This window comes from Bufo gargarizans, chromosome 10 (genome assembly GCF_014858855.1).
Source record: "Bufo gargarizans isolate SCDJY-AF-19 chromosome 10, ASM1485885v1, whole genome shotgun sequence".
In the NCBI taxonomy this organism is placed as follows: domain Eukaryota; kingdom Metazoa; phylum Chordata; class Amphibia; order Anura; family Bufonidae; genus Bufo; species Bufo gargarizans.
In genome coordinates, this window is record NC_058089.1 from 9,108,884 (window position 1) to 9,129,701 (window position 20,818).

At 41.3% G+C, this 20,818-nt stretch overlaps 1 protein-coding gene across 1 annotated transcript in view; it reads right to left on the reverse strand.

The window, feature by feature from the left end:
- LOC122920742 (tenascin-X-like) overlaps window positions 1–20,818 on the reverse strand; it is a 132,057-nt gene that overhangs the window by 6,824 nt on the left and 104,415 nt on the right. The window contains exons 39-48 of the mRNA XM_044270456.1: window positions 20,015–20,219; window positions 19,074–19,192; window positions 17,762–17,846; window positions 16,249–16,293; window positions 15,654–15,744; window positions 14,749–14,839; window positions 12,425–12,498; window positions 11,045–11,179; window positions 10,408–10,527; window positions 4,492–4,655 (exon numbers count right to left, since the gene is read on the reverse strand). Of these exons, the coding sequence (XP_044126391.1) occupies window positions 4,492–4,655; window positions 10,408–10,527; window positions 11,045–11,179; window positions 12,425–12,498; window positions 14,749–14,839; window positions 15,654–15,744; window positions 16,249–16,293; window positions 17,762–17,846; window positions 19,074–19,192; window positions 20,015–20,219 (1,129 nt within the window). The remainder of the gene's footprint in view (window positions 1–4,491; window positions 4,656–10,407; window positions 10,528–11,044; window positions 11,180–12,424; window positions 12,499–14,748; window positions 14,840–15,653; window positions 15,745–16,248; window positions 16,294–17,761; window positions 17,847–19,073; window positions 19,193–20,014; window positions 20,220–20,818) is intronic.

Here is a 20,818-nt window from a genome sequence, read left to right on the forward strand (position 1 = left end):
GACAGTCTGACATACCACCTTTTATTTATGACACAGTGCAGAGTGCACTATTTGCTTGTGGCAGCCCCCATACAGTTTAGTGTCTCCTTGTGACTGCCCCCATAAATAAAGGTGGTATGTATGTCAGACTGACTATGGTGGCCCTGGCCTCTCCTTGAGGCTGCCCCAGTCTGTATGGGGCAGCCTCAAGGAGAGGCCAGGGCCACCATAGTCAGTCTGACATCATACCACCTTTATTTATGTCTCACTCTCACTGTGCACGATTTGCTTTTTAACTCACTCACTCCTGTTTGTTCCTCTGTCTGGACATTCCTCGCAGGGTAGGCCAGGAGTCAGGCAAAGTGGCCAACTTTGTTCTATGAGTCTGACGGATGTGTGAGGAGGGAGCCGGACTTTTCCCGGCTGGCTGTGGCTGCCGCTTGTGTTGTGAATATTCTGACCCACTGCGCATGCGCAAAAAAGACGACTCGGCGCATGCGCAGTGGGCCGGAATATTCTGCTACGGGGGAATCCTCCTTGCCTGCGCCGACAAACCCCCAGCAGAGCCAGTCAGGAGCGGAGGGGAGAGACGCACCTCCCACGTCACTACTGGAAGTGACGTGGGTAGCAAGGCCGGGTAGGTAAAAATTCAGGAAACACCTGGGGGCGGGAGGAGGAGGAGGGAGTAAGTAAGTCACTCCTTCACTATGCGGCGCCGGCGATGCTGCCGCTCGCAGCAGCATAGTGAAGGATTGGATCGGATCGATGTGTACGTTAACTAACTAGGCAAACAAGGCATTTTGCCGCCCCATTGGCAAGTGCCGCCCCAGGCAAATGCCTTGTTTGCCTCGCGATAGATACGCCCCTGTTCTGGGCATCAGATCACTTTTTAGACAGCGATAATTTATATGCCTGCATGAATGACAGGATCACCTGATGAACAAGCATTTTGCTCGTTCATTAAGTGATTAGTGGCACATTCACATGGGCAAATTGACGGGAATTAATATCAGGCTGTGTAAATGCACCTTAAGGGTGGCCATACACATTTTCCTTTGTTGGCCGAACCCGGCAACAGTCTAATGTGTGCCAAAGTGTCTGGCAGAGGCTTTTACCACCACCCACATAGAATACACATACATTTTTTTGGCTGAAAAATTACCATATATGTTAAAGTGGGAGGAGGACATTTCTTCTTTACCTAAATGGTATGCATGCACAGATAACCTTAGCAAGAAGAGTTAGGGGGCCACTTTGACTGAAACATCTCTGAAGTCCCTGTGCAGGATATACCTTGTACCTGAACGCCTTCACCTTATTTCCCCTACAATCTCACCTATGTGCTTTCAGGGTTGTGGGTCTATTGGTTCTATGTATCATACTTGGTGGGCTGGTCCTACTACTTTTGGGTCCTCCATTTGTTGAATAACACATGTCCTGGGTTCTCTATTTCACAAGTTGCCTTAGGTTTGTCTGGTGGATGACAAGCCGGCTAGTTTGAAGCATGCCCAATTTAAACTACAGTCATTCAGTTCATCTTATGTTGCATTTACACCGCATTAGCGAGCAGGCAATCAATGGGAAAGGACTGTTCCCACCCGATAACTGTCTGCTCATTACTGGAGATAAAATAGCAGCATTAACTCACTCCTCAAATATGCAATATTATATTTCTTTAGCAGTTCTTGGACTGGATTGGCATCTCATGGGACATTGGACTATTCCAATTCGGATTGTCATGTCTTGGCTTTATTTCACGGTATATCTTCAGTTGCTCTTGAACATTGTCACTATTTATATGTTGTTAGTCTCTTTTGCTGTTTTGTTAAGGTCAGGGTTCTGTCGACCGATTAGGCTACGTGCACACAACCGTTGTAACAATGCCTATCCTTGTCCGCAAAAAGGACAAGAATAGGACATGTTCTCATTTTTTTGTGGAGCTACGGAACGGACATACTGATGTGGACAGCACACAGTGTGCTGTCCGCATTTTTTGCGGACCCATTAAAATGAATGGGTCTGCATCCTATCCGCAAAAAAAACCCAGAACGGACACGGAAACAAAATACGTTAGTGTGCATGAGGCCTTATGTATATTATATCATTTTCCCCATTCCTTGGGTTGCATTTTCTGCTGTAATTTTTTATGTATGCTTATTTTGAAACTAAGTAAAAGTAGTTAAAAACATGGCAGATTTTTTAACAGCAAATGACACTGCAATCAGATTCCACCTTGTTAGGGTCCATTCACACATCCGTATGTGTTTTGCAGATCCACGCCGGCACTATAATAGAATATGCCTAATCTTGTCCGCAATTGCGGAGAAGAATAGGACATGTTCTATTTTTTTCGTGAACGGAATTGCGGACCCGAAAGTGAGGATCCGCATTTCCGGATCCGGGCAGCACATCGTGCAGCCCCATAGAAATGAATGGGTCCGCAATTCCATTCCGCAAAATGCGGAACAGAATTGCAAACGTGTGAATCGACCCTTGACTGAAGAGGTACAATACTCTGAACAAATCCATTGAGATACAGGGGAATTTCCAAGCAGAATTTTTTTTGCAACATGTGGATGAGAAATATGAAATCTGCTGCAGTTTTTACTTGCACAAATTCAGTACATGTGGACTTATCCTAAAAGGGGCGCAATTCTTGGAAGAAAGCTGCATTCCTTTTGTTCTAGCAAATTGGTGGAAGTCCCCATGACCCTGTCCTTCACTGACACTATTTTACATGTCTGAGGATATAGGAAAGTGCATCTTTCGCAGCGGTTTCCACATATGTGCCAGTTCTTTACCAAGTAGTTTATAAACAAATACTGTTATATTTATGCTAATTATTTAAGTCAATTTAATTGGATTTTGGAGGTAAAACAATGCTGAATCAGAGCCCATGGAGGGCCCTGAGCAAAACTTTGTATGTTGGGCACTCTACATTATTTGGGTGGAAGAGACACTAAACTAAACCAGGCTCCTAGTGATAAGAAGAAATTGAACACACAGTTAGGCCCGGTGGTGTCAGCATCCTTGAAGGCGTGGTCCAGGTATCACGTCCTAGCAGACGCAGATAGTCCCCCTACAATTGCTTCTCTCCCTTTTTCAACTATACGCGCATTGCTTCCCCAAACAGATCTGTCGCTTTGGGCGTCAGCGGGTATACTAACTGTAGGAGATTTATTGGTGCAAGAGGTGTTGCAATCATTTCAGTGGATCAGGGACAAGTTCTCTATTCCTAACCAGGAGTTCTTCAAGTATCTCCAGCTTCGTCACTTTCTGCAGGGCCTGCGGCCATCCGGAGTAAAAATGGACAGATTGGCAAGGTTGTATCTTACCAGTGGTCTGAAAGGCCTGAAATCCCTTTACAACACCATTCTTCAATCAGAGTCCTTTAAACGTTCGCATTTGATGGTGGCGTGGGAGAAGGACATGAATCTGTCTATTTCTGAAACGGAATGGCTGCAGGCCCTCGGAATGATACACAAACATTTAAAGTGCGTATCTCATGTGGAATCTGTTATTAAGACAGTTCTACGGTGGTATTATACCCCGGATAAACTAGCAATAATGTATGACTCGGTCTCAGACAGATGTTGGAGAGGCTGAAGGAGGTAGAGGTACTTTGTACCACATTTTGTGGCAATGCCCTGAGATACAATCATATTGGTCGCAATGTAAAGGGTTATTGGCTGAACTTATACCACGAGGAGTGGTTTGGTCACCACAAATGGTCTTACTATTGATAGGTCTTGACGCCTTACCGGTCCGCTTAAGGGCCATTCACTGTATGTTTTGTGTAACAGCGAAGCTACTATTGTTACGTAAGTGGAAGTCCCAAGATATACCAGATATCGCTGAATTGACAGCTGCAATTAACATTTCTTATACGTATGAGAGAATTATAGCTATGGGAGGAGCGGGGTATAGTAAATTCCTCCTAAATTGGAAACCGTGGTCAGATTCTAGTTACAGTGTCCAATTTTAACATTACGGACGAGATATAGGGAGGCCCCATTGTAAGCAGACGAGCCTGCAATTGTCTTGGGCTGGGAAAGGATTCGTTGGCAGTTAGGAAGGTTGGCCGCTGGCTTCGGAAATAGTAGACTTAGGTAGCCACTTACTCCTAATCAATGATAACTTCGCTGATAACAGGCATTTATTGTATTAGTTTGATGCATTATATTGTTTGCCAATCGGGAATGCCCGAGGCTTTTATGTTCCTTTATACCTTGATAAACTTAATAAAAAATTATTGAATAAAAAAAAAAAAAAAAGAAGAAATTGAACAGAAACAAAATATTACAAGATTACAAATAGCACAGCAACAATAACCCTTCAAAAACTTCCATAGAATGCTTTACATTGTCTCAACAGTCACTTCATAAAATCCTCAAGTAACCCAATCAAACAATTCCCCGGTAGTTGAATTAATTTTTTTTATTTCTACCATTTATATAGTTCTCCCCAGTATATTTATTTGAGAATTCCTCATCATCTAGGCCTTGCACATACCTGCAGTGAACCAGTATAGGTGAATTTACTGGGTAGCAATTTGCTGTGTATTCCCGGACTAAATTCCTAAACTGTATCAGATCACTGGTTGTCCTGGGAACACCATGGTCTGGCCAGGCAGTAAAGTGGAAATGCCGCACTTTTTTACTCTGTCTGCTTTGCTCCTAAAAGAGAAATCAGAAAACAATATTAATCCCTTTGTGACCAGTACAATTTTCCAATTTTTGCATCTACTAGTATTACTTTCACACTTGCGGCAGCAGGGTCCGGCAGACTGTTCCTTGCTGTGGCCAGAGATCCAGCCTGCTATTTTTTTTCAATTAAGATGAGAATGGTCATAGTATAGCCATACTCACCTCAATTATCTCAGTCTACCTCACTTTGACAATTTCTGGGTCCTCCATGCTGTCTCTGCTTCCTGGTCCCTCTTTAAAACAGGAAATGTGACCGCTTAGCCAATGATTGGTCACAGCGTCGACCCACCGCGGCCTATGCCTGGCTGAGCAGTCACATTTCAGTGGTGATCTGGGAACTGTCGGAAGGTGACCTGCATGGGGATTGGTGAGGTAACTATAACTTTTTAAGCCATTCTGATCCTTTTTGAAACATTTTTACTAGCCAGACAACCAGCGCTTGCTTGATTTGTTTTTAATCAATATTGGCCTTTTACTGTGTTAAAAAAAACTAATAATAAAGTTTAACTGTTAGAGAGTTGCTAAAGAGAGACTTTACATACAGTTGTCAAATAAAAATTGACATATTTCCCTAATAAATTTTATTACAAAAACACACTTACTGGCCCAGATCTACTAAGCCTGTAGATTGTGTAAGCTTAGACCGGATATCTAGACCTGCGCCAGAGTTATCACAGGGGCTCAGGCTGGATGATAGTCTGGTTCAGAAATAGACACTTTTCTCTACGCCAGAATTAAAAAGAATGCATCTTAGGCTCCATCCCCTTTTAGCATGTTGGGAAAAAAAAGTGTAGCAACCTTAGATGTGCCAATTTGCACAATTTTTTTAGACAGATTTTTGGCGCAGACACATTATTAAACCTGGGGCACTGTCCCTAAATATTAAGAAAATGATAGTTTGAATAAATAAAACAATTGTAAAAATTAAATATTAGTTTTTTTTAAATGTGTGCCCCAAAAGGTCAGAAGACAGCTTCTGGGGACTTGATTGTTATTTTTTTTTATTACTTATTTCCCATATAACTGAGCTGCCCCAACAGCTTCACTTCCCCATTAGACAGGTAGATAATCATTCAGATCATTGCTAACAAGCATTCGTATGAATGCTCGTTAACGATGTTCTGGCAGGGTAATACTGCTGCCGATTACCTGATGAATGAGCCAAAGCTAATTCATCGGGTAATTGGAATATTTCAAAAGCTTTAAAAAATCCTTGTTTGCTGGCGGCAAATTGTGCTGTCTAATCACGATCTGCTGCCGGCAAACAGTGATCAGTATAGAAACGAGCGATGGCATTAGCAATCACTGCTCCCCATACTGTGGAGGAGATTGCGGCATGTAATAAGAATGGTCACCTCAGCTAGCAAGCAGGCGATTGCCAGGAAGGAATACTTCCTTCCAGACAATCGCCTTGAAGATCTGCCTTACTAATATAAGCCTTAAAGGGAAAAGTAGCCTTGACTATTGTCACTCTCAGGAAAATACTCTAGATGCAGAAACTGTAAAATATAATTTATGCTTTATTTTTGGGTGCTGGACCTGACCCAAGACTGCACAAAATCTGTTGCAGCCATTATTCTAGAATGCCATAAAAACATTAAACAGAGACCATTAATACCCACCATAAATTGGCGCATCGTCTATCATTAAGGTGTTATGCTGACAATTTCTGACAATGGGATTCGTAAAAATAAAGTGATGCACAGAAGGTTACTGATAGCAATCAATCAGTTAATTCTTGGGAATAAGTACATAGATAACATCATTGTTTATCATGACACTGGCTTTTTACAACCTTGGTTTCATGAATGTGTTTCCTATCATGTCTCCTCCCTCCATATCCCCTCACAGTATACTGTACATGAACGAATACCAGTCATTCTGTTCGTACTCTCTTTATCTTTTCCACAAGAGGAAACAAAAGTTATAATAATATATGCAGGCCTTCAAAAAAAACATTATTCAGCCATCTGTCCATGACAATTAAATTACCATCTTCTTAGAATAAATACCTGGGAATATACATTTACATAAAGAACATGTAGAAGCGCATTGAGACAATGATGGTGGTTTTAAAAATATGCCTTGTAAATGACAAGCTGTCAGCAAATCTTGCGTGTTTTATTGGATTGTGGACGTAAAGCATCAGTAAATCTTCATTTCTAAACTTGAGTTTGTAGCTTTAGTGGAAATAAACAATTACTTCTTGATGTCTTTCTTCAATTCTATTATCTTATTCATTAATTTAACATGTAAAATGTCAAAACTAAGCACCATTGATCACTAGTTAGAGTTTAGTAAATTTGTTTCACATTGGAGTTAATTGGTGTACTTAGCTACCGTATGATTCATGTAAAACTCCAGTAAAAACAGATTCTTTCTCAAAATTGTGAATACAATGACACTTGGGTGTTACCATACTACACGTCCCTGCACAGTATGACACTGTCCAACCAGTGCCATACTGTGCAGGGCCAAATCCTACTGACAAAGGAAATGGAAATTGACAGTTGTCAAATTATTTATACAATACCAAGAGGAATAACAGAAGAATTGTGTAACACAGAGGTCTAAGAAAAGGTGCACCAGAGTTGTTACAAGTTACATGTTAGGAAAGTTGACAGAACCTCTATAGTACACCATACACCAGAGCCAACAAATCCTCTGTACCACACAGCAAAACTGATGGATCCTCTATACCAGGGGTGCACAACCCATGGCCCTGGACTGAAACAAAGCTGATCGTGTGATAAGTTGTGTTCCTGCCGCAGCTCCGCACGATGGAGCATTACAGCTCCTGCTCCCGCACTGTAGCAGGAGAAGATCTGTTCCTGGCTGTCAGTGAGAAGGCAGAAGCAGTGCATTAGCACTTCTTCCTTCCCCTTAGATAGGTAAGCGGAGCGCTGTGCAGGGTGGACCCAGCTTGCGGGCAGAGGAGTGCAGACCTGCTCCTGCTACATAAAAAAGTGTCAGTGTCACCCAAAGGTATTTTTATGACCTCTTGGGGGATATTATTTGTAGCAGAAATATATTAATAATTAGGCAGAAAAAAGTTAAAAAATAATAAAATACATAAAAGAAAAAACATCAACACCAACCAAAACCTTCGCCCCATTCACGTGAAACTATACGTATTATATAACAAAACAACTGACACAAAATAGGGAACTAATTATATTAATTTATTTTGGTGGCAGTTTGCATATTTAAAGAATAAGGAGCTATAGTTTGAAAAAACAGTTTTGTACAGTTTCCCCCACATAAAACAAAAAAATTAATGATAAGGCCTATGTGTCAAGTGAAAAATTGTTGCAAAAATTATTTTGGTATTCCCCTAAAAAAAGTTACAACCGTTCGAACCACCACCTGCGCTCAATTACAAACAAATAAGTGTTTGTTCAGGCCTGGTTATTAAAGTGTTAACCAATAAGAGCTTTCCCCACTAGTAAGGGAGAATGCTTATTGGTTATTGCAGACCAATAAAGGTTGTGCACCCCTGCTCTATGCTACACCACACAGGAGAGCCGACAGATCCTCTATATTATACCACACAGGAGAGCTGACAGATCCTCTATACTGCAGAGAGCTGACAGATCGTCTATACTACACCACACAGGAGAGCTGACAGCTCCTCTATACTACACCACACAGGAGAGCTGACAGATCCTCTATACTACACCACACAGGAGAGCTGACAGATCCTCTATACTACACCACACAGGAGAGCTGACAGATCCTCTATACTACACCCCACAGGAGAGCTGACAGATCTCCTATACTACACCACACAGGAGAGCTGACAGCTCCTCTATACTACACCACACAGGAGAGCTGACAGATCCTCTATACTACACCACACAGGAGAGCTGACAGATCGTCTATACTACACCACACAGGAGAGCTGACAGATCGTCTATACTACACCACACAGGAGAGCTGACCCATCCTCTATACTGCACCACACAGGAGAGCCGACAGATCCTCTATACTACACCACACAGGAGAGCCGACAGATCCTCTATACTACACCACACAGGAGAGCTGACAGATCCTCTATACTACACCACACAGGAGAGCTGACAGATCCTCTATACTACACCACACAGGAGAGCTGACAGATCCTCTATACTACACCACACAGGAGAGCCGACAGATCCTCTATACTACACCACACAGGAGAGCTGACCCATCCTCTAGACTGCACTACACAGGAGAGCTGACATATCCTCTATGTAACGGGGCGCCGAAGGCGCACTCGGTCTCCCATCAGCCGCAGACCTGCTGCTTAGCTTCGGGAGCGAGGATCTGTGTTCGGCCTCGTTCCCAGGGCGGCTTTGCTAGCTGGGAGGCTCCGTGCTCCTAGGTCTACCTTGAGCGCCGAGCTGATCACTCGGTGCTCGACTTGCCTGTCTGTCGGTCATGTGATTCTGGCCACGTCACATGACCCTCACTCCCCACTATAAATACAGGCAACCTGCTGGCTACAGGTTGCCTGTGGGTTTGGTCCCTTAGGCTGTGTATTATTATTGTTATTTAGCTCACCTTTGGATTTGACCCTTGATCTGCTCCTGGACTGACCCTGGCTAGTTGACCTGCCTCGCCCTTCCGTTTTTGGTGGTACCTTGCTTGTTCCACCTCTCTGTCCGCTCGAGTGCTACCTCTCATTTGCTGTCCGCTTGCCTGCTGTCTCTATCTCTCTGCTTGCACTTACTCAGGTCTGGGACTGTCGCCCAGTTGCGCCCCGTCACCTAGGGAGGGTGGTGCAAGTAGGCAGAGACAGGGAACCAGGTGGCAGATCAGGAGGCGCACCTCCGCTCTATCTTTATACCCGTGACGCTACCCCGTGACACTCTATACTACACCACACAGGAGAGCTGACAGATCCTCTATACTACACCACACAGGAGAGGCTGACAGATCCTCTATACTACACCACACAGGAGAGCTGACAGATCCTCTATACTACACCACACAGGAGAGCTGACAGATCGTCTATACTACACCACACAGGAGAGCTGACAGATCCTCTATACTACACCACACAGGAGAGCTGACAGCTCCTCTATACTACACCACACAGGAGAGCTGACAGATCCTCTATACTACACCACACAGGAGAGCTGACAGCTCCTCTATACTACACCACACAGGAGAGCTGACAGATCCTCTATACTACACCACACAGGAGAGCTGACAGATCCTCTATACTACACCACACAGGAGAGCTGACAGATCCTCTATACTACACCACACAGGAGAGCTGACAGATCCTCTATACTACACCACACAGGAGAGCTGACAGATCCTCTATACTACACCACACAGGAGAGCTGACAGATCCTCTATACTACACCACACAGGAGAGCCGCCAGATCCTCTATACAACACCACATAGAGGAGCTGAAGTGTTAATAGGGCATATTTACATTTTTATGTCTGTACTGTAAGGGTGGGTTCACATCACATTTTATGCCTGAGTTTACGTTAGAATAAAAAAACTATACAAAATGCAGCACACCACGTTCTTGTATCCTGGTAAAAAAAAATATACGTTTTTTTTACAATGCTAAAAAAAGTATACTCTATGGTGACTAATGGCATTAGTCTGAGTCATCTGTTTAACTTATACCTTTTTTTTTGTATAAGTTAAAAGGATGGGAAAAAAGTGATGTGAACCCAGCCTTATAGTTTTCTTGTAGTCTGCTTTTATCGGTGTACTTACATTTACTAATATGAAATCTCTGGTTGTCCAGTCTGGTAGAATATTTTCATCCGCTATGGACACAGACAGGTTACCATAAACCTTGCTGCTTTTCTGGGGCCAATATTCCTCACATTTCACCTAAAATGTTACATAATACAATAAATATAATATATATGTGCTCTGTATTGCTTATATAGTATCAACATATAGCACAGTGCTACTTATAAACATGCTAGTGACATGTAGCACAGGCAGCTATTTGGTAGATCAGTATCTGGCAGGCCTTCTAGTTCATGAGAAGAGCACTCTGGCTGCCATTTTGACAAGCAAGCTAACAATCAAAATGATAAAGAAAAGGATATGTATGAGGGCACCTCTTATTTAAATGATGTTACTGGCTCCTAAAGGAAAACCAGGAATATTTGCAAATTTGTACTAATCTATGGTTTCATGCACTTCACTGTAGAGATCCAGAAGCAGATCATATCAGTTAAACTGTTGTGTAAACTTAGAATACGGCTGTCCATGTATAATTAAAACATATCTCTGTATAGTGTATTAAATAAGAAAATACATAATAACAACTTGAAATTGTATACGCAAGTCTAAAATGGTAACTGCGGCACATGAAGAAAGTTTTACTACCCGTTTGTACCTTTCCAAGTTCAACACATTTGGTCAGCATGACAATAGCTTTAACATCTTTTTCCCATATCATGCGCCAGAAATCACTGACAGTTTTTGGTAGAGGACCCTGCGCTGCAATAAACTCTTTCGGAGAACTGTAACCCTGAAAAAGACAAACAGAACAATATAGCGAGAGACAGGTGAGATACCAGGGTTATCAGATTACACACAGCTTTAAAGGTTTGCTTCCCAGAAACGACTTTTTATTCCCAGCCCCTACCGGAGCAGTCATTGAATATCTTGCTGTAATCTCCCATGGCAATTATATTCCAGTTAAAGGGATATTCCCGTTACCAAACCTATTTCTTTAAATGCTATCCACAGCTTGTACTATATATTCTGTACCCTTACATTTCTGTTCCTCCAGTCCGCTCCTGCTGTGCGCTGATCGCTCTGCAGATTATCATGCCTGTGCTTCCTGTCCCATGTGAGCAGATTCAATCTCTTCAAGCTTTAATTCCTACAATATCCCACCACCAGTTTGTATGCACCTTCATAAGAATCTCTGCTCATTCACTGGCTTCTAACCAGGGGCGTAGCTATAGGGGTTGCAGAGGTCTGGGCCCAGGAGCCTGAGGGGGCCCAAAGACCCTTGTGCCACATAAGAAGACACCTTTATTATAGAAAGTGCATGCTAATCAAGTTACACCTCTGGCTGAAGGTCAAGAATGTGGCATGGGAGGGGGGGTACATTATTGAATTTTGCCTCAGGCAGCACGAAGGCTATGTGCTTCCCACCACTGGCCACAAAGCATTGAGGGAAGCCTTTAGCTACGCCCCTGCTTCTAACGTATACAACTTGGTACTTGTGTGGGATCTGTAAGACTCCTTTGTGCAGAACAGGAACGAACTGTGCATGCGCGATCAGGGCAGGCCAATAGCCTAGTGGTCGTAACCAGTGGAAAGAAAGGCAAAAATATTACCCAGGGTGGCTTACATAGGTAATATTTTTTGAGTGAACAGTAGAAGACAGGTAATGACAATATATTATGGACTTTATTCCTTTTGCTGTATAGTTAAATGTAACTTCTATGTCACATAACTGAAATACCCCTTTAAAGTTCCTTAATAGTAAAGTCTTTCAAAATGTTTGTGTCCTGGAACAATGTAAAATATCTACCTAAAACCTAGAGTCAAACATTATGATAACCAATCTCCTGTTCAAAGTGTTCTCTACCACCTACCACCTCCATACACAACAAGTGTCATAAAATTGTAGGAAAATGTAATGACACATGGAAGAAACATGGACACTATACAAGAACATTTCACAAGCCATTATTCCCTTATAAAATGGAGACACATATTTGTGTAGAGAGAAGCAGATTCTTATTTGTAAGAAGCTTACAGGAATATAGTTTGCATTAATGTAGTCTTCTGAGAGGTTCTCCGCACTGGACAATACAACACGCGAGACATCATCTGATAAGAAAAGTCGATAGAATGAGAGATATTTACACAAAGCAATTTTATTGCACAACCTTTTTTACTTTTTTATTGAATGCAGCACATTATTATTTAGCCACAAAACACGCTCATGAATGATAGAAATAGCTACTAAGGGCAAGATCATTTTACCTTTTCCTGACAGAGTGATTTTCCATTTTTACCTTTTAGTTTTTTTCTCCCTACCTTCCCGTAGCCATAACATGTTTATTTTTCCGTTCACATAGCTGTATGAGGACTTATTTTTTGTGGAAAATTTTTTACTTTCTAAAGGCAACATTAAATATTGTGGTGGTATTAGAAAAAAAAAACAAAACGCAATTCCACCACAGTTTTATGGGTTTTGCTTTTACAGCATTCACTGTCTGGTAAAACTTGTGCTCTTCATTCTCCAGATCAGTATGGTTACAGCTAGAGATGAGCAAATTTCCACTTATGAAATTCGTTCACACTTCGTTTGGTGGTAAAAGGTGAATTGCGTTATGGATTCCGTGACCACGGACCATAACACAATTCTATGACGGAATGCATAACGGAATGCAGAACTCCCCTGCATAACAGAAACATGGACGGATCCGTTTTGCAGGCCATAGACTTCTATTATGATAAAATTAATAACGGAATGCCTCTAAAGGCATTCAGTTATGCATTCCGTTATAGAATTGCGTTATGGTCCGTGGTAACGGAATCCATAACGCAATTCACCATTTACCACCAAACAAAGTGTGAACGAATTTCAAAATATGAAATTCGCTTATCTCTACTTACAGCGATACCACATTTGTGTAGTTTGTGTTGTGTTTAATTACTGAATAAAATAAAACTTTTGAAAACATTTTTTTTCCATCACCATATTGTAAGCTCCATAACTTTTTTTTATAGTTATATCTACAGTGCTGAGTGAGGGCTAATATTTCTGCAGGATGATCTGTAATTTTTTTTAAGAACATTTTGGGGTGTGTATGATTTTTTTAATCACTTTTTATAAAAAATTTGGGGGGGCTAAAGTGATGAAAAAATTGTGAATCAGCCAATTTTTCTTTTCTGTTATGCCATTTACCTTTTGCGAACACAGTGATGGCCATAATTTTTTATTTTTTTATTTTGAGGAAAGGGGATGTGATTTTCGATATTTTTTTAACTTTTTTTTTTAGGTCCCCAAGTGGACCCCAACATGCAAATCATCAAATTACAATTTGTATAGAGTAATGGAATTTTCTCCATTAACCTATACAGAAATAGCTATATTACTATTCAGTGCTGCCACCTTCTGGCCTGAATTGTAATATACGAGTAATGAGCCTAGAAGGCTAGGGTTTTAGGACTCTCAAATGGCGTGGTCACATTTGACATCTGCGGGGTTAAATGAGGCGGTAATGCCGATCGTGGAAATTAGCCACAACAGTCAGCCAGTTTCTATTGCCCCTGCTCCCCTCTGGAGGGGTACCATTTTTAAAGAATCGACATCCGCCATACATGTAAAACAGATTGGACCATGAACAACATTTATCACCTATCCACAGGAGAGAAGAATTTTACGATCGCTGTGGGTTCAATCACTGGGACACCCACTGATTAAAAGAATTGGGGTCATAGTGTGACCGCAGCAGTGGCGTGGAAGCATGACTCTTGCCACATTTACTTCTATGGGGCTGCAAAATTCAGCGTTTGGCTATCAGGTCTTATAGAGGTAATTAGAGCAGTGGTCACACAATGATCCACCACTCCATTTATGCAGGACGGAAACAAAGTCCTGTCGACAGGACTTTGTTTCCGTCCTGCATAACGGAAACCAGACAGATCCGTTATGCTTGCCCATAGACTTCTATTATGACGGATCAAAACAGAATGCCTCTTAAAGGCTTCCGTTTTGATTTCTGTCTTATGGATTCCGTTATTTTCCGTTATAACGGAGAGCAATAACAGAATGCATAACAGTGATGTGAACCCGGCTTTATCCTGTGGCTAGGGGATAAATGTTGTTTATGGGCCAAACATCTAAGAGCTAACAGCAATGCTGTGTGCAGAAGCTAATGTATGTTTGCATGAGGCAGATTAATTTTGGAAGTTTGGGTGACTGTTTGATTAATCAGAATAGGGTTTGTAACAACCCGTGCACATGATGCAGAAACAATCCTATTTAGATGTATGGAACAGATTTCCAATTTTAGATAGACAAAATGTACTGTATGTAATGGCATAATGGCTATTCTTACACATACTTACATGGTAACACATTGGTGTATCTGTTCTTCTGTCTATTCTCTGAATTATCGGCTGCTAATTTAGTTTGTTCAACCCCAACATGTGCTAATTTCTAAAATAAAAATAAAGAAAGAAGGAAATAATTAACCACATTGGCATAACTATAATAATTAAGTTCAAGCTTATCCTATAAGTCTGCAAACAGAAACATGTAAAATAAAACCTAAAAACAATATATCTTGTAATTTGGATTTATTAATACTAGTGCTTCTGTTCTTTAGTATGTCATGGCTGCTTTATAGCTCCACAACTGTCTGTGGGCTGGGTCTCATGTTGCAGCTCAGCTTCTTTGAAATAAATGGTCTCAATCTGCAAAATCATGCACAACCTGTTCACAAGTTTTTGCTGCTTTTTTCTTTAAATAAAAGCAGTCATGTTTTCCTAATCCTGGACAACCCTTTTAATATATCAGCACACCTCCCAAGTGTCCCTCTTTTGAATGGACAGTCCCGGATTTTGGACCAAGCCCATCTGTCCCTCTTTGTTCCTAAATGGCAATCATTTTTTACATGGAAAATCGATTTGCATTAATAAACTTACTATATACCTAAAAAACACAAAAAAATAAATAAATCTATATTCAGATTAGTTTTGCGCTAATATTTAAATTAAAAACAATTAGAGTGCATAGACGTGCATGAAAAATATGAATATTTCACATGGTGAACCATAGGTGTCCCTCTGACAGTCCAAAAAGTTAGGAGGTACAGTACAGTATCAGTCACTCTTTATGCCTTTTACCTCTTTGTGCTGCTTGTGCTGCTATGCTATGAGCGATTGTGGTCTCCAACTGTGTTTTTAAGAAGTCTTGCATGTAATTATAAAATCAACCTATAGGTGGCACAGTTGGAAAAAAAAAAACTCACCTCATACTCTTCACTAAATCCCAGATTACTATCAGCTTTCTGCCTCTCAAAATGACTAATAAAACTAGCCGTACTCATGGCGTGAGAAAATCTGTGAGGAGAAAAAATTGATTCATTAAAATTATGCCAAATTATTTTAAATACAAAATGAGTAATATATACTTGAAGGATTATTGACACGTAAAAAGTGATGGCCTATCACTATCATATGCCATCAGTTTATAACTGGTGGCGGTCGGACCTCTGGGACACCCACTGATCCTGGACAAGGGGCGGCAATGTTGGTGCAATGCTGTGTCCTGTCCACTGCTTTTCCTTGCACAAAAGGAACCTCGACCTCCTGCAAAACCCTGCAAAAGCCACTGTGCAAGAAAAACTTATAGATGGACACCTCCTTTTCATTCTTATGATCCATGGGGGTTCCAGAGGTCAGACCCCCACCCCCAAATCAACCATGAAGTGAAGTCATATGCTAGTCATTACTCTATAAAATATATATTACCCCTAAATTTGTGATTTTACGTTTTTAATTTTGTCTGAAAAGCTTTGACTGATACTTTCTAGTGTCATAGACAAAATGTTAAAAAGAACTTACTTAAATGACGGTAACATTGAGACATCAGGTTTCTTCTCTCCTTTCCTGTAACAAGTAAAACATCTATGTACATGTGTACAGTCCAGAAACTATTCAGCAGCTAAGGTCTCACTAGACAGATTATAGGAAAGGTACGTAACCAGCTGTGACATGTGTCTAGGCAACTGGGCTCAGCTGTGGATTCTCCCTGGAGCCACTCTGGGGACTCTTGGGTGTTGCATTCAGTGCCCTGTGGGGCTGCAGTCAAGGCCCTCGTCAGCACTACATTAACCTGGGCATACGTCAAGCATTGTGCAAATATAGTCTATGTACTTGTCAACCTGAGGGGGAAGAAACGGGGCCCCAGTTGACCAACATCCCACATACACCGGGAGCTAGCCCTGCAAGGGTACCATATATTTCTTGGCAGAAGGAGAGAGAGGCTGCCACGGTGAAGAAGAGCAACAGTAGTGTTTGGGCAGGCCAGGGTGATGATTGGACTGCTGAACTAAAAAAACATGCATTTATCTAAGCCAAAGCAGTCCCTGAAGATCATTCATACCACTTTCAGCCACATCAGATAGATCTATTGGTAATAAAAGGCAATGTATTGTTGCCATCTGCTGGTTTCATATCAAGTAAAACTGACAGAGTATGGATGCACTAAAATGAACATTTCTATGCACAATATAAATGCAAAGATGCAATCTGAATCAATTAATCAAAATAACATTATCTATGTTCCTTTTAAGCTTCCCTATATGGCTTTATAACAAGACGTATTGGCTGCTATCTCTTTCAATCTCCTTGTAGTTGTGAGTCTCTGTTTGTAGACCATTCCTCAAATCAAAGTCAATGCAATCATTCATAATGCTCAATCGCCACGTGGGTCAGGTAGGAACGTATGAATTTCACTCTTAAGTGAAGTACCCCTTTAAGGAATGTGTTCAAATGATGGCTACATATTTGCATGCAAGTGAGCTATAAGGTATGCATCAGAGGCTGCGGTCATCACATAGGTCGACATGGCACGTCTTTGGTAGAGACCGGGAAACAGCGACCAGAAATATCCACCATGGGAGCACCAGGAGAATGGTATGTGAATACACTGCTTTTTTTCAGGAAACGGGAAACCAAACTGCAAAATTTGTGCGGATTTGCAGCTGCAAAATTCGTAATATTTGCAGAGGATAATTTCTGCTTCAAATCCAACTCACATGGGTGTACCTGTAGCCATAGTCAGGGACGTAACTGCCATAGCGGCAGACCATGCGACTGCTATGGGGGCCCAGGGCAAGAGGGGGCCCAGTCTTAGTTGGGATTATCTCCTCTTCTACTGATCAAGACTCTACCCTCTAAATGGACAACTTTTAGCAAATGAAGCAGTGGAGAAATGGCCCACGGGTCATTGAAAAGGGTTTAGGCAGAAACCCTTCTGTACTGTGTGGGGGGCCTGGTTTGATCCTTGCTATGGGGCCCTTACTTCTCTATGTACACCACTGGCCACAGTCATAACATTTGAAATGACTCTTACCTTCTCATCTTCCAGATGAAAAATGCTATTAAACCAATAGCAAGAACACCCAGAATAGTTCCAACTACAGCTCCAGCAATCATTCCTAAGAGAAAATACAAAGGTCAGCCATGATTACCTATAGCAGTGATGGCTAACCTTGGCACTCCAGCTGTGGTGAAACTACGACTCCCAGCATGCTCCATTTCTTTCTACAGAGTTCTGAGAGAAGCCAAGCAAGGGGGGCATCTTGGGAGTTGTAGTTTTACCACAGCTGGAGTGCCAAGGTTAGCCATCACTGACCTATAGCAATATAATACATAACATTTGTATAGAGTTTTATAGGGCTAATAAACATACGTTTCCATATACTGTTTTTGAAACTCCTAACATTATTCACATTATAAAATTCACATTTCTAAAACCAAGGCTAGTTTTACACTGGCATTATGCCAGAACAGCCTGACAGAGCAATCTGAATCAGGCATTGCCGGATGTTACCGCAATGCTGCCAATCCTGTTGACTAGAGAGTGGGGACGGTGGTCATTGCGGTAACATCCAGCTATGCTGGATCCGGACAGCTCTGGCAGGCTGTTCTCTGTCAGACAGCCTGCTGGAATTCATAATGTTAGTGTGAAAGAAGTCTAAAACAGTACAATTTTGTACAGAGTACAGTGGATTTGTTAGAAACAGCATACTGCAATAATGCGTCTTTTAGGCAGACTATAATACCAAAGGGTTCAAAAAATATTCTGTCATTTTGTTAATAGGCGCTAAAAAACAGACTGTTTCTGTGCAGAGGAGGTAAATCTGTCCTGTTCGTGTTAGAATCACACAGGCATTTAGTACTTTACAGTACAGTCATCTGTATCTTGCAATGAGCTGTGCACATGTGCATCCATCAGATGACCAGGACAGCTTTTATCCATTTTGTACATAGTTAGGCTGCATGTTTAGAGTCATGTTAAATGAGTTTCACTGGGCCCCTGATACTGATGACCTATACTCAGGACAAGTCATCAATATTCAATCAGTAGGGGGTCTGACATGCAGTACCCCCACCTACCAGCTGTTTGCTGCAGCCTCCGGCACTGGAACTATGGCTTGGAGCTGGAAGCACAGCCCTGTTCAAAGTGTGGTGGCCATGCTGGGTTACAGCAGCTTAATTCCTATTCAAGGGTGTGCCAATTACGTAGTGCTGTTAATATACTTAGTATTTAAATGTTGCACTACTTAATAGATCATAGAGCAACATAACACCTGTTGTTAGTTTGGTGTCTGCTACATCTGTAGTTTGCCATTTAATAGTAACCACTACTCCATGACACTTACCTTGATTCACTGTTGTCTGGAAAGGCCCATAGTAATTAGAAATTGCAAATAAACATTTGCTGGGCATAATCCTCCCACTTTCATCAACTACATATGAAGTAAAACCTGCAACGCCAACCCTAGGAGGAGATTTCAAAAAACGATCAAGATAATTACTAATCAATAAATAATTACTTTATCGCTTGTTTTTTGTTTTTCTGGAACATAAAATGGACTGGTTAGTAAACTTTTGTTAAAAGGTAAGTGGTGCACTGCCACATTAGATTTTTATATATCATTTAGCTGTTAGATTGCTATCAGTGGAGAGTGCACATTGTACTGCTATCAGAAAATCAAGCGGCTTCGCCTTTAATAACTCTTAGAACACGTTTTACTATTTTGTAATGATGCATTTTGAATAGCTATAGAAATAGATAATGTGCTGCAAATATATATTGTTGCTCGTAGACTACTAAAAGATTCAAGCCCCCTTTACACACATTTATTAAAGTATACATTTGGCCCATAGAAAATAATAAAAATGTTTTCTAAAGAGATAGGAAACAAAGCAAAAGTGTGAATTGGGCCTTATTTGTTACTAAACTGCTTTCTATACCATCAGCATTTATCAGTAAATCTCTCTGCAAACAGGAATTTGCTCATCATTATCAGATTTGTGGGGATCCAACTCCTGACACCCCACTAAACACCTGATTAAAGGGACAGAGCACATGACCCTACATTGGACAACAGGCACAGAGTTATACTTGGTGTAGTGGCAGTGCCTGGTACTTCTGCTCAATGAAGCTCAGCCCCATTCTAGTGTCTAAATGTTAGGCTGTGTATTTGGGTAAAAAAAGTCAATCATTTAATTGGTCAAGGTAATAGGTATTAAAGTAGCAAAAAAAACCTAAAAAAACATTTAAGCCATTGGGTAACACTATGCCCAAATGTGCATTTACCAGTATGATGATGCAGGCTCCAGAGGTCCATTTTGATAAGGCTGTAATTCGCCAGAGCCATCTCCGATAGTCGCTGTTCTAGTAGCTGCTCGACTCAACCTCTGTAACTTTTCGTCCTTTATGATATATGCTACATATGCATTGGTGCTCTTACTCTTGAAATCACTATAGGTCTTTACCAGATCATTTGCAGATGGTCCATCACCTTAAGATGAAGCAGAAAATAGTTGTAAAAGGGTCACATATACTATGTACTATGTCATGCTCTGTGAATAGTTGTTTAATCAAAGAGGGGATCTATGTAAAGAAAATGGCATTACAATTTACAAGGCATGCAGTCTGCACCTATATTTTACACAAGTAATGTCACCATACAGTACAAATATATGGTATAATGGTACCATACATAGTTAACATGTCCATAATAGTCGGTGATCCCACCATCACAGCCAGTACAATGCTTCCTGTAGATGCCAGCATAGTGATCCTAATAAACCGTGTCATCAATTATCACTATACACAATAGTGCCAGCAGAAACACCCCACACTCAAACCCCAGTACCTGCAGAGTGCCCCATTTGTGCCATTGATATTTCACTTCTAGTGTATGTCAGAGGTGTACATTAAGAGGATTTGTGACAGATCCCATTGCATAAACTATAGCTGTATACCCTGCTGGTAATGTGTTTATTTGAAGATTTGTAGGCCAATCTCCAAGTCAGTATAATGACTAATTAACACATGCCTCTGTAAATGCGCTAATACATAAACCCTTGTGAGTCAGGTGCAGAAAGGCAACAAACG